The sequence below is a fragment of the Neopelma chrysocephalum genome, unplaced genomic scaffold (genome assembly GCF_003984885.1).
Source record: "Neopelma chrysocephalum unplaced genomic scaffold, ASM398488v2 Primary Assembly neopelma1_97, whole genome shotgun sequence".
In the NCBI taxonomy this organism is placed as follows: Eukaryota; Metazoa; Chordata; class Aves; order Passeriformes; family Pipridae; genus Neopelma; species Neopelma chrysocephalum.
The window spans coordinates 6,705,204-6,726,666 of NW_020897760.1; the positions used below are offsets into that span (position 1 = coordinate 6,705,204).

The window sequence follows — 21,463 nt, forward strand, 5'->3', positions numbered from 1 at the left end:
CTGACCAAACATATCCAGTCTTTCTCTTCATCATCCCAGTAGGTGTTCTGTGGTGAAGCATCCTGCTTCCAGGCTGGACTGTCACCTCGAGTGCCTGGATTTTAATTGTCCTAGTTGCATGCTTAATGAATTTCTGGAGTATTTCTGTTAGAGCTGGATGTCTGGCAAATCTTTTTAGTGTATCTATAATTACTTAGGTTGCAATCTGTACGTAATTAAATTAAAAATTACTTTTAAAACCAGTTTTAGAACTGTTTTTTTTTGTTAAATACTTTTAGCCTTGTATTTTATTGGAAATTAGTTAATTAATTAATTAGGAAATTAAATAAACTGATTATTTCATTCCTTTCCCCATCATGAATACAGTGATTTAAATTATTTTCCTCTGGTCCTGTCTGCCATTGCTGCACAAATTTTACATATGTTTATTCTGGTTTAAGTGTGAGTGGCAAAGAATTAGGAGTTTATTATTCCTTTTTCTAGGCATTCAGTCCTCAGGTTCTGTATGCCAGGCAATAGATAAGTTATGCCTGTCTACTAAGGAATTAATATGCAAGAATTCTTGTTTACTGGTCACTTGTGACCCAGTAGTAGATGGAGAGGCAGTTTATTTAGAGTTATCTTGTTCATTGCATCACATTCCAAGCTGAGACTTGGTTGAGAGCCATTTACAATGTTTGTTTTTGAAGTTCCGGTTTTGGGCTGAAGAGCAGCAGTCAGAAAATCCCAGTTATGATAAATTAGAGCTCTATCTAGATTACCATACCCAAAGACAATTCTAGAATTGCTTTCAGAGAAACAAAGAGAATTTTAGTTGCCCATTGGTACAAATTGTAATAGTAAGTAATAAATTTATCTTCATCATTTTAAAGGATAATTTTATTATTGTGTATTACACAGTAGTCACTGAAATGCACACTGGTTGTCAACTGGTTTACAATTCACATTAGGATTTTCTACATGTTATTCTGCAATGAACGGGCTATGACACATTGCTTAAGTGGCAGGGAGAAAGTGCAGCCAAGCAGAAGAATTTGCAACTAAGCCAAGACGCAGTGCAATAATTTAGAAATTAGAAGGGTAGAAGCAATTAATAAATTATTAATTCAAAGTAACCATGAAGTAAAATAATTTTTAAATGAGATGGCTTCAAATCTGCCTGGTATCTGTGAACACTTCTTTTGCAGGTGGTTTTTTGAAGTACTGGGATATCCCAAATCTTCAAAGGCCAACATCATGAATGGTGTGCTGATGACAGTTGTGTTCTTCGTGGTGAGGATTGCCGTCATGCCTATATATTACAGCCACGTAATTGCTTCGTTTGGAACAGAAGCTTTCCACAGATTAGGATTTGCAGCCCAGAGCGCCTGGATTATCTCAAGTGTTGTCTTGGATGTTATGAACGTGATGTGGATGGTCAAAATTGCGAAAGGATGCTACAAAGTCATTTGTCTAATTGGACGGGAGGAAGCCAAAACTCACAGAAATGGAAAATCTGCCTAGAAATCATACATAAAATGAAATTTCTGCTATGAAAATAATTTGGGTTCACTGAAACAGTGCACATTTCTGCCATGGAATGCTCCTATTGAGGAAAAAGGTATTACCTCTGTACTGACTGTACTCTTTCCCTAGCCACACTGCCTGCACACCCAGGGCCACGCTTTATGGATCCTGTCCCGTGAGGAATAAAAGCAAAAGCTCACACAGATGAGTTCCACGTGTCTGTTCTAAGCAGTTACAAGCTACAGAAATTAGAAAGGAGTAGACTGGTTAATTGCTTGTCGTCCACCAGTGTGTTCAAAATGTTTCACTCAGGTTTCTCAGATTAATGTGTTTTATAAATCCAGTGAATACTGACATATCTCTTTTTTTAGAAAATGAAAAATTCCCCAAACTCCTGATATGGTGCAATTTTCCAGTCACGTTTCTATGTTTTCTTCTAGGAATAACAATCAAGATTCTTGACAACTTTTTAATTTTTGCAAGAAAACCTAAAAGTTTGGCTTTGATTCTGTGAAGTCTTTTACTGCTTTTTGTTCTGCCTTATACGAATGCAAACCATTTTGGGAAATTTATGAAATAATTTTATCTAAAATGCTGTATTATAAGACTACATAATATCTTAAAAATTGTTAAAATTCACATTTTGATGGGAAGGATTCACACTTGCTGTGCTAGATTACATGCAATAGTACATCTTCTAAGTTGCCCATGGAATTTTTTTTGTAAATTAATATGGTAAATGATGTGTGGAAACAATGTAATTTTTACTGGAGTGCTTTTTCCTTTGCTGCTACTACCTTTGAGAAGTGCTGCAACTCTCCTTGGAGTATTTTTAACCATTGGCTATTTGGATTCAAAATTTAATTGCAAAGGGATAGAATTTTTCTGTATACATGATGTATAACTTCCAGTAATGTTTTTTTTCTTTTTTCACAGAAATGGCATATTTGATATAAAGTCTTGAGGTTTTTTGTCACATTTTCCATGTAAATCCAGTCAGAAGTCTGAGGTGTTGACTAAAAACATTTTTGAATTAACTGTGCCAAACTTCTGTAAAGCTGTACGATGTAGAAGGAACAGTTCACCTCCGTAGACACAAAATTTTTTTTTTTTTTTAACTACACATTTGTCAGTAGGTACTCAGTTCCTCCTTCTCTGAACTTGAAGGTTTGGATGTCATCAGAGAGGAACCTTTTCATCTAGGAATAGTCTTAAATCTAACTTACAATACAATTTGAGGAAATTCTGAGTTTTGTTTTATTTTAAAATGATTTTGAGAGCTATATTTGTGTGTAAATTGGTTTTGTTTTGCTTACTTTTAACCATATTGGAATCGGGACTGATTAACTTCTAATTTTTTTCCTTGGTGTAGTTTTGCTTTGTTTTGTGTTTTTGTTTGTTTGGTTGGTTTTTTTCACACTACTTGTTATTTTTTGTAACTTCTGGTAAGGTCTAAAAGTACCCATTTTCGCAGAGACTTTAGTGCACATCCCAATTATTGTGGCAGTCTGTTTATTTTTAAAGAAAAAGATAAAGCATTTACCCTGTGTAGGATAAGTCCTGTTCCCCCCTGACAAAGCTGGATGTCATGAGCTCTCCCCTCTGCCGTTGGAGGTGTGAGTGCCCTGAGCTGTGCGCTCTGCTGAGGGACTCGGCATTCCTGTCTTCCAGGAGTCAGATGTCTGTAAGACCCCAGGAGGACTGCGCAGGCTGAAATGCCTTATAACCAAAGCAGCTGCAATGACTTTAGTACCCTAGTTAAAACGCTGTCAGGGAGTATTGTTTGGACAAGTGTAACACGCTTTTAAAAGCCTAATCTCACTGTTTAGCTGGGCAGACTTTTTTCTAAAACCGTTTCCCAATCCTGCCTTGTTAGCGGAGAAAGCAAGGATTGTTAGTACTTCTGTTTTTTGGATTCTGTGGTTATTAATACTTCACAGGCCTGCAGACAAAAGATTTGTGTATGCCTTAGGAGAGTTGGCAATTAATCTGCTGAGCTGTATGATTTGCGTGAGCGCAGTACCTCATTTGGGCACCGCTAAATCCATAGTCTTTGAGAGTTGATCCTTTGCAGAAAGAAACTGACTCCCTTTTATGCTGATTTGCAGAACCTGGTATCTTTTAAAATGTGATTTCAGTCAATCTAATGCAAAATCTAGGCTTTGTAAAAAGGCTCTGTGTTTCTATCACCTTCATGATTTAAAGGTCTATATGAAGTACTTTTTTCTTGTGCTTTTAACATCCTTAGATCAGGGAATCGTTTTGTAATAGCTTGTTCCTTTCTAAAATAAGTTGAGTAAATTGAAACATTTTGGAGAATATGTTTGAAAGCAGAAGTCTGCTTTTGTTATTTTGTTATTTGGGAAGTAGGATGAAAAAAATCAATGAGATGATTTGGAACAACTTTTAAAGTGATAACTCATGAAAACATTCTGAAATTCATAATTTAGCATTAATCTTTAATATTTCAGTATTTTAAATATTTTGTTCTTTATGGAGACCATTCATTAAAATGGTCTTTTTCTTCCATTTATAGATAGACTTGTGTCTGATGGGGGGGCGGGGGGGGGCAAAGTAAGTCAAGCTAAAATAAAATTAATGTTAAAACTTGATTTAAAAGAAAAAAAAGTCCAAAACTCGGCATAATACGCTTTGGGCAACAATCCAGAATTGAAGGGCAGTGGAATAATTCTTTTAAAACAGCTACTACTTTGCATTGCTGTACAAATTTAGTGTAATTAAAACTCTATTTTACAATGCATTAGGTTTAAATTTTCTAATTTTTTTTAAACAATATTACAGTTATGTCATGATGCGTCTACTGTGCATCAGAAGACAATTTTCTTGTGAAAAAAACTATTAAGACCTGTGATTTTGGCAAGGACTTCAGTAAACAGGCTGCAAAGTTGTGATGTACTGAATACTGTAGTAGGGGGAACTTTTTGCCTACTATTAAAAGCTCATAATACAGCAAATTAGATAGCTGTGGCACCCATTTTTAATTGCACTTTATTAATTTGAAAAATGTGGTGAAATATTGATGAAATTCAATGTTGCAAGCTTGTGTCTTCCTTATGCAAGAAAAGTAAATGCATGATAAGTAGCATCGTAACAATTGCTTTTGAATGTAATATCTTATTAGTGGCTTAAAACTTATATTTTTAACAGATGCATTATAAAAGCAGACTCTTGGCGTGTCACCAGGTGTCTTTGCTGTGGACATATCAAATGGAAGGACTTAATCTTGTAAAAATGCTCAGCTATCTTAATTTTTTTTTCTTTTCTGTTCTTCAGTATGAGGTGACATAAAATCAGCTTGATGATCATGGGAGAGACTATTTGTGGTGGTAAGGCTGTATGTAGGAATGCAAGTTTCCCTTTTTTATGACATTACGTGTACATCAAATGGTTAGTAAATACCACTTTCAGAAATGTTACAGGGGAATGGTAGGTCAAGTTCTGTTTTTGTACTTGATTTGCGGAATCAGTACTTGCAGAAAGGAAATATACTTCAAATACTCATTTTCTCAATGAGTGTTTCAGTGGATTTCAGTGAAGTCAAGAGCCTCACACTACAGAGATGCTTTATGGTTATCTGAGCGAATTCTTCAGTGATCAGAATTGCATCTCTGAAGCCTACTCTACCTCTATACATACATACTATCTTGAGTGAGCTCAATAACTTAATTGCTTATAAAATAAAATCTGTTGAGTAATGAAATATATCCTATGCACAGGAAAATGAGGGTAGCTGACTTCATATACTAATTCTTAAGAATTCCAAATTTTGTACTAAAGTTTATTAAAAATTAGTTATGGTGTCTGGAAGAGAATTACTTCCATCTTTACTTAAAATATTGTGGGAGAAGATTACTTATACTGCAGAACAAACATTAGCCTAAAAGTAAAAGCTTACACAAGCGAGCAAATGCATTTAGGCAGGTTTAAAGAGGAGAGGTGGAAGAGACTTTGAGAACACACATAGAGATCCAGATGTCTTCCGACTGCTGTGGTTGGGTCAACAGCAGACTGATACGTAGCAGGAAGGTTTAGGTGTTTCTGTATCTCTGTTCGCAGTGGAAAATGAAACTTTATTCTTTAAAATTTTCAAGCTGTACAAAATGGGATATCAGTTGTTGATTAGTGTATGAAGAGGACTTTTCTCATGGCTTTGTGTGTGTTTAAGCATATGTATATACAAGTTTTCTTGTAAAAGACCACTTAATAGAGAGGTTTGTAAAATTGTTTTGTGATGCTTCTGCTGAGCCATTCAAAGAAGACTAAAGGGCTGCTTGACAATTTCTCCAGTTTAGGGTCTGGTGCAGTGTTGGCTGCTGGGGAAAGCCATCGATAAAGCAAATAGAAAGGGACTAGAATTTTCAGATTAAAAAGTGCAAGTGTAGAAGACTTCGAAAAATATCGCAGCCCCCTTTCATATTTTTAATAGCCTACTGTACAACATTATCTGGCTACAAGGAACTTCATGAGGGAAGGTTTGTTCCTGGTTGAATTTCTCTGTCTATGGAATACAGCTGGAAAAAGAACAGTGCTTAATTGCTGGGATTCTGACAGCAGTCAAATGCAAATAATGATAATATTTATGAACTTTTAACATTCATCTAAACCTGGATAAAATCTCTGTTGGACAGGTGAAGGTCTTAGGATTTTCTGAAAGCAATTTGAAAGTTCTTTTTATGGCAGAGAAGATGAAAGAGGTGCTGCTTGGGTTGTTTAGAGATCTGGGATTATGCACCAAATCATACTTTTAGGTAGTAACACTTGGTAAGGGTCCTTACCCATTAAAAATTTCTACTAGCTACCTCCTTTGACATTCTTGCTCTATTTATAATAACCAAGCACTTTATAGCTCAGTAAAGAATGAATGGAAGGTAGCTATGAGAAATAAATTGTATCATTTGGTATAAGAAATATTTTGGCAAAGTTTCTTCTGAGAACAGTTTCATTGTGTGATGTCCTGCACTGAGGCCATCCGTTTATAAAAAAAGTACATACATTTTTAACCTAGTTGTAATATAAAAGAAATGTGTCTAAAAGAGTGAATTATGAAGAGTTCAGCATGGCTTGTTATCAACCATATAATGATTCAGTGTGCTATTTATAACTTCCTACCTACTGAAATTGAAAATATAAAAGCAAATAAAATATTCTGTATTGTATCTTTATTTTTAATCTATGTGTGGGATGTCAAACATTGTACTTGTCTTGTGGACAGGACATGCTTTTATGAGCCTATAAATATTTAAGTATATGAGAATCTGCACCCAAGTGGAACATGTTGCATGTAAATTGTCTTCTAAGTTTTTAAATTTTGGTATTTTTAAAAATTTGCTAAGTTTGAAAGCAACATTTAAATATTAATACTAAGCTGTAATACAGAACACAACATTTTGAATGCAATGTGGCATATATTGGTTTTGTTTATTGTAATCCTATTCCAGTTTCACAAGAGAAATCCATCAAATGATAGGGGGAAGGGAGGAAAAGGGCTAATCATGAGCTCGGCTATATAATTTGCACATTTAATATGCACACATCCAAATATCCTGGATTTGTTTCTAGCATGCATATGTCAAACAGTGTTTTCTTTAATATTGACAGATACCTATACGTGTAGAATAATTTAACCTGTAAGCACAGCTAACCTGTTATAAAACCAAATTACAAAACCTGTTGGGAACAAAAGTTAAGCATAAGTAATGGAGCCTGTAATTCAAAAATATTTATACCTTCTATCTAAGAAGAAACTTGATAAATATATCTAACTTATGTGCAGAGCAAGGACGAAAACCATAGATTCTGCTAGACTGATTTCTGGTAAATCTTGACAATCTGATTTGCAGTAAATACTAATACTATCACAAAGTGTCAGGACCACATTATTGAATTCAACTAGTAATGTGACCTGATTGTAGTAGCAATCCTTATCATGGCACAAGAACTTGAAAATGCAATATAACAATTCTGCAGATTGGTGATAAATGTAATCAGTCGTAGTAAGGCAAATGATTAAGTATTGTGGGTTTAAATTTACTTTTTATTACAAGAAAGAATCTGAATTATTTGTTTGCATTTCAGTGATACTGTAAGGCATTTCTATATTTGTTTGAACAGTTTAGGAGCTTGCATAAAATGATATTGCCTGATTTTTTTTTCCCTTTGATATATGCAATAATGTCAATAAGCAATAAATTGCATGTTGTATGCAAGGTATTGGTACTTCATAATAAAGGAAAGGAACACAGTTTCTTATTTTGTGAAGTTTTCTTTCTTATATGGCAATAGCTTATGTACCTATAATGAATGCATCATGAAAGAACAATTTTCTTTGGGTTCAGTTCCATAACAACTGGCTTATATGGTATCTTGAGATTTCATACTGTATCTTTTTTATTTAAAAAAAGGTGGAGATGGGAGTTGCTCAGGTGGCTGGACTTTTCAAGGCTGAAATTCTATGTAGAACATCACTGGGGCCAGGAGTGTAAGTTAAACAATAAATTCTCTTGTGTATTGGGGAAGAACTTCTATGTTGGATAGTATAATTATATTGCACCGTCTTATAATACTGCATGTTTCAGGACATAAGCTGGACAGCTGTCTGAAGGCTCCGGGGAAAAAGAGCTGCTGTTGGCAGTGTATTATAAATATGATGCACTACACAGTCCCTTACTGAATACTAAGACGGGCAATTATGTTCCTCAATATGGCAATTCCTACATTGTGTATGTGCAGTGAATGTATGCCTAGGAAGCATGAATTGTGTGGTAAAACTCAGGGGTTTCTCTGAGCATCCTCGCAGGAAGTTGCTGCTGTTTTATATCTTAACAGCTGGCTTCCAAGCACAGGAATTACTCATGTTACTGTGGGTTTTCTTTTGTGTTATGCAATGGTTAAATTACTAGAAGAAAACACAAAGCAGTGAGGTGTTTTCCTTTTTTTTCCCCTCTCATCTTTTGAGAGGTATTTAGTTGCATATGTAGATTATTCTTAGGGTACTAATTTTACATTGTTAGTGTAGAAAATTACTCATTAACTCGTTATTCTGTTTGGAAGTGAGTGTGAACGTCTGGGAACGGATATTCTTTGGGGTCAGATGCTATATAGGTCAGATTTCCAACTGCTTGAGGAAAGACAATGGGGGCTTGGTAGGAGGCTTTTGTATTGGCATTGGGCAGCTTTTAACACTGAATGGTGGAGAGGAAGGACTGAGCATGGCTGGGAACCAGGGATGCCTTTCAGTGAGCCGTTCTTAACCTGATACATTCAACAAGTCTTGTTTAAAGTGTGAGAAACATTATACCGCCTTAAGATGTAGGATATAGAAAGTATTTTGTATATCCACTTCTTTGTCATACTCTGATGCGAAGTTGCTCTCCATTTCCTCCCAAATTTTTTTTATTACTCTCTGTGTTCTTGCTAAAAACTTTTTCTCTCCTCATATTGGTGTGATAACTCTGCAATAGGTTTTTAAAATTTTTTTATTTAATTTTCACAATGGACATCTCATTTTTTAGATGATGGACTACTGTTTTATCTTTTGCTCTGCTTTTGTGGAGTTCACAGTGCAGTATACCTAAGGGTAGATTGTGTGCTTTGTTGACATTGTGACCTTGGTGTTCTTTGTAATGCTTTACATGGAGTAAAAAAAGTATTTGCTACTTGGCTTATCTTACAGAGGGTGAAAACTATTATCTATACAATGACTAATATTGCAGTTGTTGCTTCTGGTGGAGTGTGATGGTGAAAAGCAGGGAGATGGCACATCGACATCAACAGCATTATGTACTTTGAGAAGAGAGAGTAGAACCAATTCCCTGTTTGAGAACATCAGAGAGAGAAAATCTGGTTTACCTTAGAGTCCTTCTGCCACTTACTTGGAATATATAGGAGCAGAGATGTCAGTTGGTCTATGGGAGGATCTTATTAAATTGTGTTGTTAAGTGAAGACAGGCTGAGAGACTTGCGGTTGTTCAGCCTGGAGAAGAGAAGGCTCTCTTAGACACCTTAGAGCCCCTTCCAGCACCTAAAGGGGCTACAAGAGAGCTGGAAAGGGACTTTTTATAAGGGCATGTAGTGATAGGACCAGGGGGAATGGCTTGAAAGTGAATGAGGGCAGGTTTAGATTGGATACTAGGAAGAAATTCTTCACTATGAGGGTGGTGAGGCCCTTGAACAGGTTGCCCAGAGAAGCTGTGGATGCCCTTGTTGAAGGCCAGGTTGGGGGGGTGGTTTGAGCAGCCTGGTTTAGGGGAAGGTCTCTGTCCATGGCAGGGGATGTAAGCTTCAAGGTCCCTTCCAACCCAAACTGTTCTGTGATTCTGTAAGTGCAGCCAGTGAAGACTTAAAATTATTCTACAGCTTATCCAGCTGTTACTGTGAATGTGGTCTTAGAGTCTGCAGCGAAGCCTAAATTGTGGAAATGATGGAGGCAATCAGAATGTTTTCTAAGGCATATAATAGAGACTCAATTACTGCCATGATGCCTCTTTTTTCTATCTTGAGGTTCTCCATATGCTGTGCTAATAATTCCTACATGCAGAAAGGGTAGAAAGCAATTTCCTCCTAAGTAATCAAGACTATAAAAGGGCAAAAAAATGACTAAAAGGATGAATATTTGATATTGCTTTATCCTTGTATTTTTATTTCATGTTCACACTGAATGGCAATGTCCTCGTTAATAAGAAAGATCCTATTTTGAAAGACTATGTGAACATGATCTTAACAGCACTCTTGAGAAGAATGTATAAAAGAAGTTTTTTAATTCGGGTAGTAAAATGGTTTGAAACAGTGCTGGTTAGAACTGCTTCAGTGTGGTTTAGAATTTGTCTATTAATCCTTCTGATCTTTTCCAAAAGAAATGACAGAGAATCACTCATTTCTGTCTCTACATTCAGAGAATGTAAGTGACCTCTCCTCCAGATTTGAATTTGGATTTTTTTCATCCTAACTTACTGTAATAACTGTTCCACTTGAAGATTAAATTCCTTTCTACTTTAATTGTTAAAATGAAATAGAATATTTGGGGAAACAGTATTTTTCTAATCAGTTCTAATTGTTGCATGTTTATAATGAATGTTTCTCATCTCCCCACCTGCTTTTTGCACCTGACAGCCTCTTTAGAGTTCATGCTGTGGGATGAACATTGAAACTGGCCCGGTGGAATCTGTGCTCACTGTTACAGTATAGCCAGGTGTTATCACCTGTTGGTCAAAAGGGATGGGATGGAGGTAAGTCTTCCTTGGTCTGATGCACAGTGAGCTTCATCGTTTGTGTGTTATGCACGGTATTTCCTGTATGTAGTTAAACTGCATCTTCTGACTTGAAATAAGGCAATATTCTTAGGAAATTTTAAAAGAGCTGTGATGCTTTTGATGTTTAAAAATCATTTTAAGGAACTTTACTATCTCCGTAAATTTAATACTAGAAAGGATGCACCTATACAGTAGCGATATGTGCTGCTACTACATTCAGTGGTACTAGCAGTAGCAATTTGCAGTTGTAAGGGATAACGATTTCACAGCACGAGGTAAGAGCACATACAACTCGCGGGACGCCGCTGCACGAGGATTAACGCGCGTCCCGGTTCGCATAGTTCGCTGTCGTCGGCAAGGTCAGAACCAGCCTTTGTGCACCTCGGCGTGGCACGGCCGGGCCCAGCGGCCGCGGGCTCCCCTGCGCCCTCCCCGGGCGGCAGTGCCTTGGCATCTGTGCGCTGAACGGGAGACAAGCCTCGCTGCGAACGCCCAGCGCCGCCGTCCCCGCTCCCTGAGCCCCGGCGGAGCGGCCCGCCCCGCCGTCCCCGGGCCCGCCCCTCGCCGTAGCGGCGGCGGGTGAGGCCCCGCGCAGGCGTGTAGCGGGTGCCCGTTCTCGCGAGGCGCTGGGGCCGGCGCGGAGGCGCGGGCCGGGCTGTGCCGGCAGGGCTGAGGTGAGGTGGAGAAGGAGCAGGAGGAGGATGAGGATGCGGATGCGGCGGTGGTGGAGGCGGCGGCAGCTCTGGAGTCCGCGGCGGCGGGAGGCGGGCGCTGCGGGCGGGCCGCGCTGCGGGCGGGCCTGACCTGACCTTGGGGGTCGGTCACGGAGTGTGGCGGGTTACGGGAGGCGCGGCTGCTCCGCACGGGCGTGTGACACGGGCAGAGCCCCCCGCGCCAGTGCCTGCGAGGAGGGGCTTGGGAGGGAGCTGAAGGTCGGCCTTGATAGACCCTTGGGGTTTTATTTGGGCTGGAAGCTTGTTACTTAAACCAATTTCGTAATTAATTTTTTGATTTGTGATGCAGCACTGTATCTGCGCTTGCGTTCGCCTTCATAAATAAGGTGTGCTTTTGTATTATGAATGTTTGCTTCTTTTTTCTTTAGGAACTTGATGTAAGAAGGCCCGGTGTGTGGGAGCCATGGGTTTATCTGCATCCTCCCCAGCTGCTGCAGGTCAGTCGCCAGATGCATCCAGGCAGTACCAGACGGCGTCTCCACCTTCAGAATGTCCCATGCATCAGGAAAAAATGAGCGGTAATCATTCTTGAAACTTAAATGAACTAAACTCCATACGTGGAAACCAGATGAAAAATCTTAGGGAGGAAAAAGAAATTATTCTTCAAATAAAAACTTAAGTTTTTCCTTTAGGAGAAGTTGCTCTTAAGTAACTTCTCATGAATAGGAGGCAGTTGTTCACCAGAACAGTGTACAAGGTACTGTGTCTGTAGAGATGGGAGGTGGTTGTTGTAGAACCTGTGGGTCATTCCCAGTTGTCCCATTTCAGAGGGGTCCTGCAGATCTGTTCCTGTGGTGTGGTACACCCACAAAGGGCCAGGGAGCCCCTGCAGAGATGGTAACTGGAAGCAGGTGGATGTCACTAAAAAACATGCATCTAGAAAAGGGCAGCGGAAAGGTGGAATCAGAAGAATGTCTGGAGGAGGACATCCATTTTTCTGGTGACACAGTCAACACATTCTGGATTAACATTGCTGAGGAAATCTTAGGTACTGACAATTCAATATAGGGGCCAGCATGGGGTAGGAAATGAGCATTCAAGGATACACAGGAAGCTCAGATCTTACCATGGTGTTGAGTCCTAAAATGCAGGAAAGAGAAAAGTTAAAACTGTTGCAAAGCTCAGAAGAAAAAGTGAAATAGCCACTTGCATTTCCTTGAGCATTCAATGAAATGTCCCATTTCGTGTCATGTCTTAAGAGTTTTCATTTTGTATCAAAATACATACTATTTTTCCTGTGTTTCAGGTTGTCCAATGCACATGAAAACTGCTGATCAGAGAACTGAGAACACAGATGATGTTCCTGCACATCAAGAAAGAGCTTATGAGTTTGTAGCATGTCCTGTGAAGTCTGGTTCATCTCAAGTGAAAGATGACATAGATCCTAGCAATATGGTAATTTTTACTTATTTCAGATGTTTTCTTTAGTCTTGTTTTTTCTGAAATACTCTACCACAAATGTAAATAGTGATACTGTCTAAGGTGGAAAGTCTGGCAAGTAGCACTATTTTTTTTTATTTTAAATGCTGCTTTTTTTTCTTTTCAAGTGCAAATTTTTATATAAAAACAAGTTACATCTTGTTTAACATTGTCTTCAAATTTACACCTCTTTGATAAAAGGTGGTTTTCCAGTTTGTAAATACCTTTTACTCTCCATTTAATAGTTATATACATGTTTTTTATGCTACGTTGGTGGATTTTAGGTTCTGTTTAATAGCAGTATGGGTAAGTTCTTATTAGTATCTCTCCAAGATTTCCTCTGGTTTACAAAAAGCATTGCTCTTTTGGAAGTTGAAGTTTAGGCAAAAAGGATTCCTTTAGTCTTCCAATGACAAACTTTTGCAAACAGTTTTACTGCAAAAAAGATAATTTTGATGGAATTAAATAAAGGGTGAATGTCTTGATCTTTTTAAGGACTGATTGCTCATATTTTGATTTTTCTCAAACACTGTAACATAAAAAATATTAATACTCTAGTTTGTTGTTGATTCTTCTTGTTTTCTAGATGCCTCCTCCTAATCAGCAGCCATCCCCAGGTCAACCATTTCCGTTGTCAACTGTTAGAGAAGAATCTTCTATTCCTAGAGCACATTCTGACAAGAAATGGGTCTACCCTTCAGAGCAAATGTTCTGGAATGCTATGCTAAGAAAAGGGTAAATAAATACACTGTGAATTATAAGATGGAGTCTGTGAGCCTGAAATTCATTAAGTAATATCATTAGTTATTATTTTTGAAGAGTTTGTGGATTCTAACCAGTAAATAATTAACTAGCTCTTTTAAAAAAGTACTATTTTATAAACATGTTTATTTTAAAGGGTGAGCTGATCTCAAAGGCCATGTCCCTTCTAGTGATCAGGAGGATGTTAGGGAATGTCAAGCAACTGCTACTGGCTCAGAAAATTTTCTTAAAAGTCTGTGGATAGGCATAAACCAAGTTTGCAAGATTTAACTTTCAAACTCGGCTGGCTTCACTCTAGGCCTATAAACTGATAGTAGAAGTGATATGATTGTGAGAACAACTAACTTGACTTTGCAGAATTGCTAAAAATGTGGAAATTTACTAGTAGATATTTTCAGTATTTTAAGAAATTTAGTGTAGGCAAGACCTAATTTAATGATTAATGTCTCCTGTGGCCTAAAAAGCCTCCTGTGCTACTGTTCTCTTATTCTTTTGTATAGTCACAGTGCAGGGTCAAGAGAGATGAAAGGCACTTCTAAGCATACTAAGTGTATTGAATACAGGACTTCTGTGCATTAGGAATGCAAGTGGGATTTTTCCTAAGCATTTTTATGAATCCTGTGGATGTGCTGATGTTTGCACACTCTGATAACTTTCTGATCCAGTTAAGCTTTTAATTTAGCTATGTAGAATTTGTGGATCTCTGTGATGATAACTTTGATAACTACATTTTTGCACAGAAGATTAAGTGATTCTCATGATGCTTAGACAGATGAGCCAGAAGTTCAAATACTTGTCTTGTGTCTTTGCATAAAACCTTAAATCTTGATTCCAAAGTCCACCAGATAAAGTGAGGAAGGTGCAGTAGTTATGCTGTAATGCTTATAAACTGTTTTCAAGTTCTTATTTTTTAGGTGGAGATGGAAAGATGACGACATAACAAGTGAAGACATGACCAACATCATTAAGATTCACAACCAAAATAATGAACAAGCTTGGAAGGAGATTTTGAAGTGGGAAGCTCTTCATGCTGCGTATGTACATATGAAATGTTACATATGAAATATTTTTCATTGTGTTATGACAAAGATATGAGACATAAACTTAGATTAGCAGTGACTGGTGTAAAGCAAACTGTCAGTTTTTAGATCAGCATAGCCCCTGGTTCCTGCAAGAGACAAACTAGTTAAGCATCCTGTATGTATAAATTTTTCTCTGAAATTTTATGATTTTTGGATTATGGTTTTCTGTTCTTTAATCTATTAAATCTGTGGATTAGATTTGCTGAGAACTGCTCTGTTGACAAATTAGAACAATGGTATGGAGCATATCAGAGGTACTTTATTATACCAGCAGAAAGTGCTGGCAGAAACTGGGTGACTTTTCAGACCTTTAAAGAAAAAAAAAAGCTGTTTTAGATCACTTGGAGTTACTTTTTTACTGTTGCTCTTTCTTTTATTCAGTTTCTCTGTTACTAAAACAAATTACCGTAGTGGTTTAATTACTTAAAATAAGACTGCTTTTAAAGGTAAAAACTACTTTCCTTTTTAATTGTGTGCGCAGGGAGTGTCCGTGTGGACCATCACTGATGCGGTTTGGAGGCAAAGCAAAGGAGTATTCACCAAGAGCCAGAATACGTTCATGGATGGGGTATGTGGGCAGGAAAGGTCTTCCAGGGAGGTGGGAGGTTAGGGAAACATGTTTGAAAATGTGGTGTAGAATTAATTGTAAGATGTTTGAGAACTGGTATTGGAAGTTAGAATTGCCAGAAGATGGAAGTACTAGTGGGATCTTACAGATAAATAAATCTTAAATAGGACTTCCACTCCCTCTCCCAGGTTCATAATATCCGTTAAAATACCTACGTGTTCTACTATCCATCTTTCCAGATATGAACTACCCTTTGACAGACATGATTGGATTGTTGACCGGTGTGGAAAAGAAGTGCGCTACGTTATTGATTACTATGATGGCGGAGCAGTGGATAAGAACTACCAGTTCACCATCCTCGATGTGCGCCCTGCGTTGGACTCTCTCTCCGCTGTGTGGGACAGAACAAAGGTAGCTTGGTGGCGCTGGACTTCATAACTGCTCCTGTGGTGTGTATTCAAAAAGTAACTACTTTCCTCCTAGACAAAGGATAAGTGAATACCAGGACTTGAAATGGAAGTTCACTGCAGCTGTCGTTTTCATGATTACCACTGTTCTTTGGGAATGGGAAGGGAGGACGGGGAAATCTGTTGTTAAGCACACCAATGCTTTGTGGTGTTTCAAATGGAATAATAAAGTTATAGTAGCAAAAACATGTATCTTAATTTTCTTAAAAACTAGGGAACCTTTTTTACTTTGGCTCAGATTGTGCATAAGCTTGCCGCCTTTTCATTTCCTGACTTCAGTGCTGCACCAGATACATTACAGTTCTGATTCCGACTGAAGTTTTGAGTATTACTTCATTAGTGAAAACTGGAAATTTCATAAATCACATAGTTAACGTGTTTGGATACCTCAATGATGAATAAAGGGTAAAAGATCTGGATTGTTTCAAACTGCATGTGTTATTAACAATATAAACCCATGTATTTGTTTTCACAGGGGCACTTTACTTATTGAGTTACATCTTCCTCAGAAAATTTCAGTTGAGGTCATTCAGTTAAAGGAAGTATAGTGTAGTATGAATATTTTAAAGGTATGTTAAATTGAACAGGAGAATATACTCATGCTTTAATCTGCAATTTATCTTTGAACAGAAGAACATCTGTTAGAATCAGGAAATGAGTGTCACTTTTAAAGCATTTCTAAAAGGAGATAATATTTAATGGCTATTTATTTTGGTATTTCAAAGGTTGTTTTCTGATGTAAGAAAATGTATTATTTTAGTGTTTTCATGTCTTTCACATGTGTCATGTAATGCATTCAGTACAGAGACAAGCCTTATTTAAAGAACCTCATGCAGTGCATCTGTATTTGGCATCTTGGCTTCATCAACTGTACCATAGCATGTTTTTTTTATATAAAGTGGAATCGCACAAGAGTGTATGACTACACAGTCACATGTGATTGATTATAGTGAGGCATATCACAGCTGTGTATATAACTTGGCTAACAGGGTATCAAAAATGCCAAGAAATAAGGTTGATTTGAATGTTTTCTTAGAGTGATGCGTGTTAATGCTGTGTGGCTTAAAGCTTTGATTAATGTTTATGCTTAATAAGGGAAACTGTCTTTTTCTGTAAGTCTTCCACTGTAATAGCTTTAAATTTGCATGGCTCAGTACGTTGGAAAGGAGTAAGAGAATATCACATTGTAGCTTCTCAGATGGGGGAAGCTGCCTTCACAAAGCTTCCCAGCCTTAACTGGGAAACAGCTGTACATTCATTTTCAAAGTCTGACACTGGAAGCTTTTTTCTTTTCTTTTTTTTTTTTTTTTCTTTGTTTTTCTTTTTTTTTCCTTGAGGGGAAACTCCCAACTTCCCCTTTGGGAAAAAATTAGTCAGGGAAGCTTTCATACTTTAGAGTTCTAAATGGTCCCCACTTCAGAGACAACTGTCATGCATGGTAGGAATAGATATTACCCAGAAGTCTAGAATCCTAAGAGGAAAACCACGCTCTTGCCATATTTGCTTTGCTCCTTCCTTTTTCACCTTTCTAGTGATTCATATATATATATATATCTGTGTATATGTATATATATATATATATGTATATACACACACGCGTATATATATATAAAAATGATAAATAGGAAAAGAAAAAAATTTCATCTGAGTAGGCAGCATATGTATAAGGTATATGAGAAGTGTGTGACCTTGCATGAAGTATATCGGATAATGAAGGAACTGCTTCTCTGTTCTAACAGTAAAGATTTAGGCTTACTGCTTTTGGGGGGGATTTTTTTCTTTTTTGGGTTTCTGGTTTTTTTGATTGGTTTATGCGTTTGGTAACTTGATATACTGAGGATTCTGTGTTTCTCGCAACTAGATATGGAAAGAGTACACCACTGTAGAGGGTACTTCAGAAGCTTCAAAAGAATGAGTTTGCTTGGTTGGTTTTGGCAGTGTGATGTTGAGTGCATTATGGAAATTTGTTATTGCTGCTAAATCTGGTGAAACCTGTCACATGTCACTTCATGTGTTTACTGTGTCCTGTTATGTTCCATCTTCCATAGATTCAAAATTGTTCTTTTCTGTGCTACTGTTAATGAAATGTTCTACTTTGTCATCAAAGTAAAAGGAGAATCAAATAAATATACTTTTCTTAACTTTGGTGATCATACTTTCAGCTGTAAGAATTATTTTGCATGTGTCATATGAGATTGTAGTCTGTTACAACTATAATCTTGTTATATATTTGATACATTTATTATATATTATTGTATTATTACTACAACTTAACTATCATTACATCTTTGAATATATACTACTCATTTTTTAGGTGAATACAGAACCAAAACCCAAGGACTAAATTCAAGTGTTTGTTACCAAACCAGCAGTTCTCAGAATAAGAGCATATGACAACAAATATATTCATCCAGAGTCTGGCTAATTTGAGAGGAATGTGAGAAAATTAAAAAAAAATTAAAAAAAAAATCCTAGAAGTGTCAATGAAAGTAATTAATTTCTATAATCAGTAAGACTTAAGGAAGTAAACAGGAGTTTTTGCTTTTAGGCCTGGGTTATTTAATGCAGGATGTTGGTAGTTTGCTATTTTTCAGGAGATGGGTGTCATTTCAGAAGAATGATTAGAATTCTGATATATACTTGAAAAACAGTAATTTAAATTGATTTTTTTTTAAATCCTTAGGAAGGATGTTTTAACTGAAAAACTGTCGTTTAGGCTATATTAAAGGAAGTATGTGAGTATGCATAAATAAATACATTTATATAATTTCTTTATAAGCATAGAAAGGTGTGGAGAGTTCATGGAGCTCAAGAAAGTGAAGAAATATCCTGAGCAGGCCCCGTCAAGGAATTCTGCAGTGACATCAGGTTCCCAGTCCCAGTCAAGCTGAAACAGAATTTTGGAAACCAAAATCTCAAACCGAGGTTAACCTTGTGCACATACATAAGGAAAAATGCAGACACTCACTAAAGATGGGTCACTTTTTAAGTTAGTTTTGTATTTAGATATCTGAAGTTTACCTATGTTCTGCTTTACTGTGTTAAACCCCTGCTTGACCTATTTTGCTTGATTCTTGCAGGTAAAACGAGTTAGGAGTGCCCTCCTGGTCTGCCACTGAAGATGTATGTGGTTCTTCAAGGATATTGGGGTGCTCAGAAACTGCAATCTCTGTGACCGATAGAAAAGGGCTCCAGCATAACACTCCAGCTGTAATCAGGTCTTGGGTCATCTATATCTGATCAAAAGTGATACTGATCTGTATCACCTGGAGCAGGAGACCATTCTGCATTCAAATACCCTGCAGTCGGTATCTGGCTCAGTGCTGCCATTCTGTGCAGGCACTGACTGTGTGGTTGCTGTGCCTACAATACCCTCCCTACTCAGTGGTATTGGCCCAACTCTTCTGCAGCTTGTCCTGTTGGTAGCATGCCAACATGAGTGCTCTGTAGTTGGGGAGTAACTTAGAGGCTTACCCTTCTGACATGCCTGGAGTTCCTGGCTCTGAGTCATCCTGTAACATTTTGCCTTTGCAATGTAGTAGCAGGCAGTTTGGAGGGGGGAGCTGTAGCTCTTCTGTCACCCTTCACTTATTTATTTTTTTTCTCCTGCCCCCTAGAAACACCTTTGCTTAAGTCTCAGAATTTTTTAGCTAAGACCTAGAATTTTTGCCCTGCTTTGCTGTAAAAGAAAGAGGCTGTTGCTGTATGAAGGTAGTTGTGTCCCTTCTTGATTATTGCTACTTTTTACTACCAAAGCAAGGTGTTTTGAATTACGAGGTGAAAGAGGTATGCTAGTTTAATGTGAAATGCTCTCTAGTGTTTACATAATGTATTTGCTATCAGGACTTTATTGTGCTCTAAATTTGAAGTCTAAAATGTGGTGATGGATACTGTTTTGCCTTCAAAAGTTGTGAGTGTGGCAAAGGATCTCTCAGTACTCTGAAAATGGTCATAAATAGACTGTCATCTTATGCACTCCCATTTTTTTTTATTCCACTCTTGTATCAAAGTGTGGGGGAATAATAGCTAATGTGCCAAATTTCAAAATATGGAGGCATGGATACTAACACTGCTGTAGCTCACCAGCTAAAAATGAACTGGTAAACTAAGGAGCACTGCCTAATTTTTGAACTCTTACTAATGTTTGGTTTTTATAGAGAGTAGAAATGCCTCTTTCAAAACCACCACTTTTTAGAGAGATCTGTTCCCAACACTTACTAAATTAAATGACACATTAATTCTTTATCTCCCTGTGCTTACACCTGGAGGAGAGTCCATGTAGTAAGGTTCCGCAAGCAGATGTGGAACTTGATGTGGAAGCTGAACTTTTTGAGGATAGCACTGAGTAGTATATTCTATCTGTGCTTATGTCTTCAGTGTCATAGCCTTCCCTGCTCATAAGTTCTTACATATGTGTTTTTTTTTAAAAATGCACAACATTGCTAGTTTTCTGCAGATTTTTAGTAGGCAACTTCATGCATTTTTACTCTCACTGAAAGAAAATATGTTCTATTTATTATTCTACCTTTGTACAAAGTAAATTGCTGGCAAAGAACTTTATGGAGAGAATCAAATAAGTATTGATTCACTCATCAATGTTAGCATTAGGAACCTGTGGTCATACTAGATATGTCATATCGTAAAAAGCAAACTTTTTAGTTTATATTAGATGGCTAATCACTATTATGTGCATTTTCTTCAAGAAGAAATGGCTTGCCAAACTCCTAGAGAAATAATCTTAAATTCTTTTATGAATGTGACAGTTACATCTGTTTGGTCTTATGTACATCAAATTGCAGAGAAACTTCTGGGCAGAGTACACGTCTTGACTCCAGACCTTATTGTGAGGCCTTGAGCATGCGCAAAGTGATGCATTATCTACCAGTGAGTCACTGATTCTGATGGCAGCTCTGCATATTTGCAGCATGGGTTATATATTTTGTGACTGTAGTCTGAATGACTCCAATTTTCAAAGGATAATGTAAATTTATTGGAAGTATTGGGATTGTTATTAGGGCTCATTAAAAAAATTTAAAAATTTGCCTACGTCCAGTTTGGACCATGGCCTCTCATGTAAAATAGAAGCCATCAATTTGTTTTCAACATATTATGAAAAAAAAAAGACTGAAGTCATGGTTTTTGTTTTCCAATGTTTTGCCAATTTTGTAGTAACTACAGAAAGTTTTAGCTATTTTGGTAACATACTGCTGCTCTTGCCTGCAGCTTCTGAAGACTGTGACCCCATAAACCTCCTGTCTGTAGAGACAGCTAATGCTTTAATTGATCATTAGTGCACTTTCAAAATGAGTTTCCATCTGCCAAAAGATTAAGTGTCTCGGGGAATTGACTTAGAGCAGTTTGATGCATAGAGGATAAATGCAAGTGCCTTTAAAAAGCACTGCTAGATCACAAATCCTTGAAAAACTTGCTTCTAAAATATTTAATAGGAAAAGTAATAGAAAATATTTTTTCTCTGATTTGTTTTTTCTCAAATTGGAGAAGGTCTTTTTTAAATATATCAATGAGAGTTTATTAGCTCATTTTCAAAAACTGAAAAGCAAAACTTAATGAAAATGTTGAATTTAACGTTAGAACAAACCATGTAAATTTTGGCAGTTTTAATTTGCAACGTATATTTTTTGTTAAATGAGTTTAT

General features: G+C 37.2%; 2 protein-coding genes across 6 annotated transcripts in view; both read left to right on the plus strand.

The window, feature by feature from the left end:
• The window catches only part of TMEM56 (transmembrane protein 56), a 41,759-nt gene extending 33,993 nt beyond the window's left edge, over positions 1–7,766 (plus strand). For 3 of the 5 annotated variants that reach the window (XM_027694329.1, XM_027694331.1, XM_027694328.1), the window contains one exon: positions 1,188–7,766. In XM_027694329.1, coding sequence (XP_027550130.1) covers positions 1,188–1,503 — 316 coding nt within the window. In that variant the 3' untranslated portion in view covers positions 1,504–7,766. The remainder of the gene's footprint in view (positions 1–1,187) is intronic. The other 2 variants (XM_027694332.1, XM_027694330.1) reach the window with 1 other exon arrangement.
• A 3,606-nt stretch (positions 7,767–11,372) lies between these two features.
• LOC113972850 (cytochrome c-type heme lyase) lies at positions 11,373–16,226 on the plus strand. The gene is made up of 7 exons (XM_027694324.1): positions 11,373–11,449; positions 11,878–12,027; positions 12,756–12,904; positions 13,515–13,663; positions 14,605–14,724; positions 15,254–15,340; positions 15,580–16,226. Exons 2-7 carry the CDS (start codon positions 11,913–11,915, stop codon positions 15,776–15,778), a joined length of 819 nt encoding a protein of 272 aa, XP_027550125.1. The 5' UTR covers positions 11,373–11,449; positions 11,878–11,912; the 3' UTR covers positions 15,779–16,226.
• Positions 16,227–21,463: the final 5,237 nt, after the last annotated feature.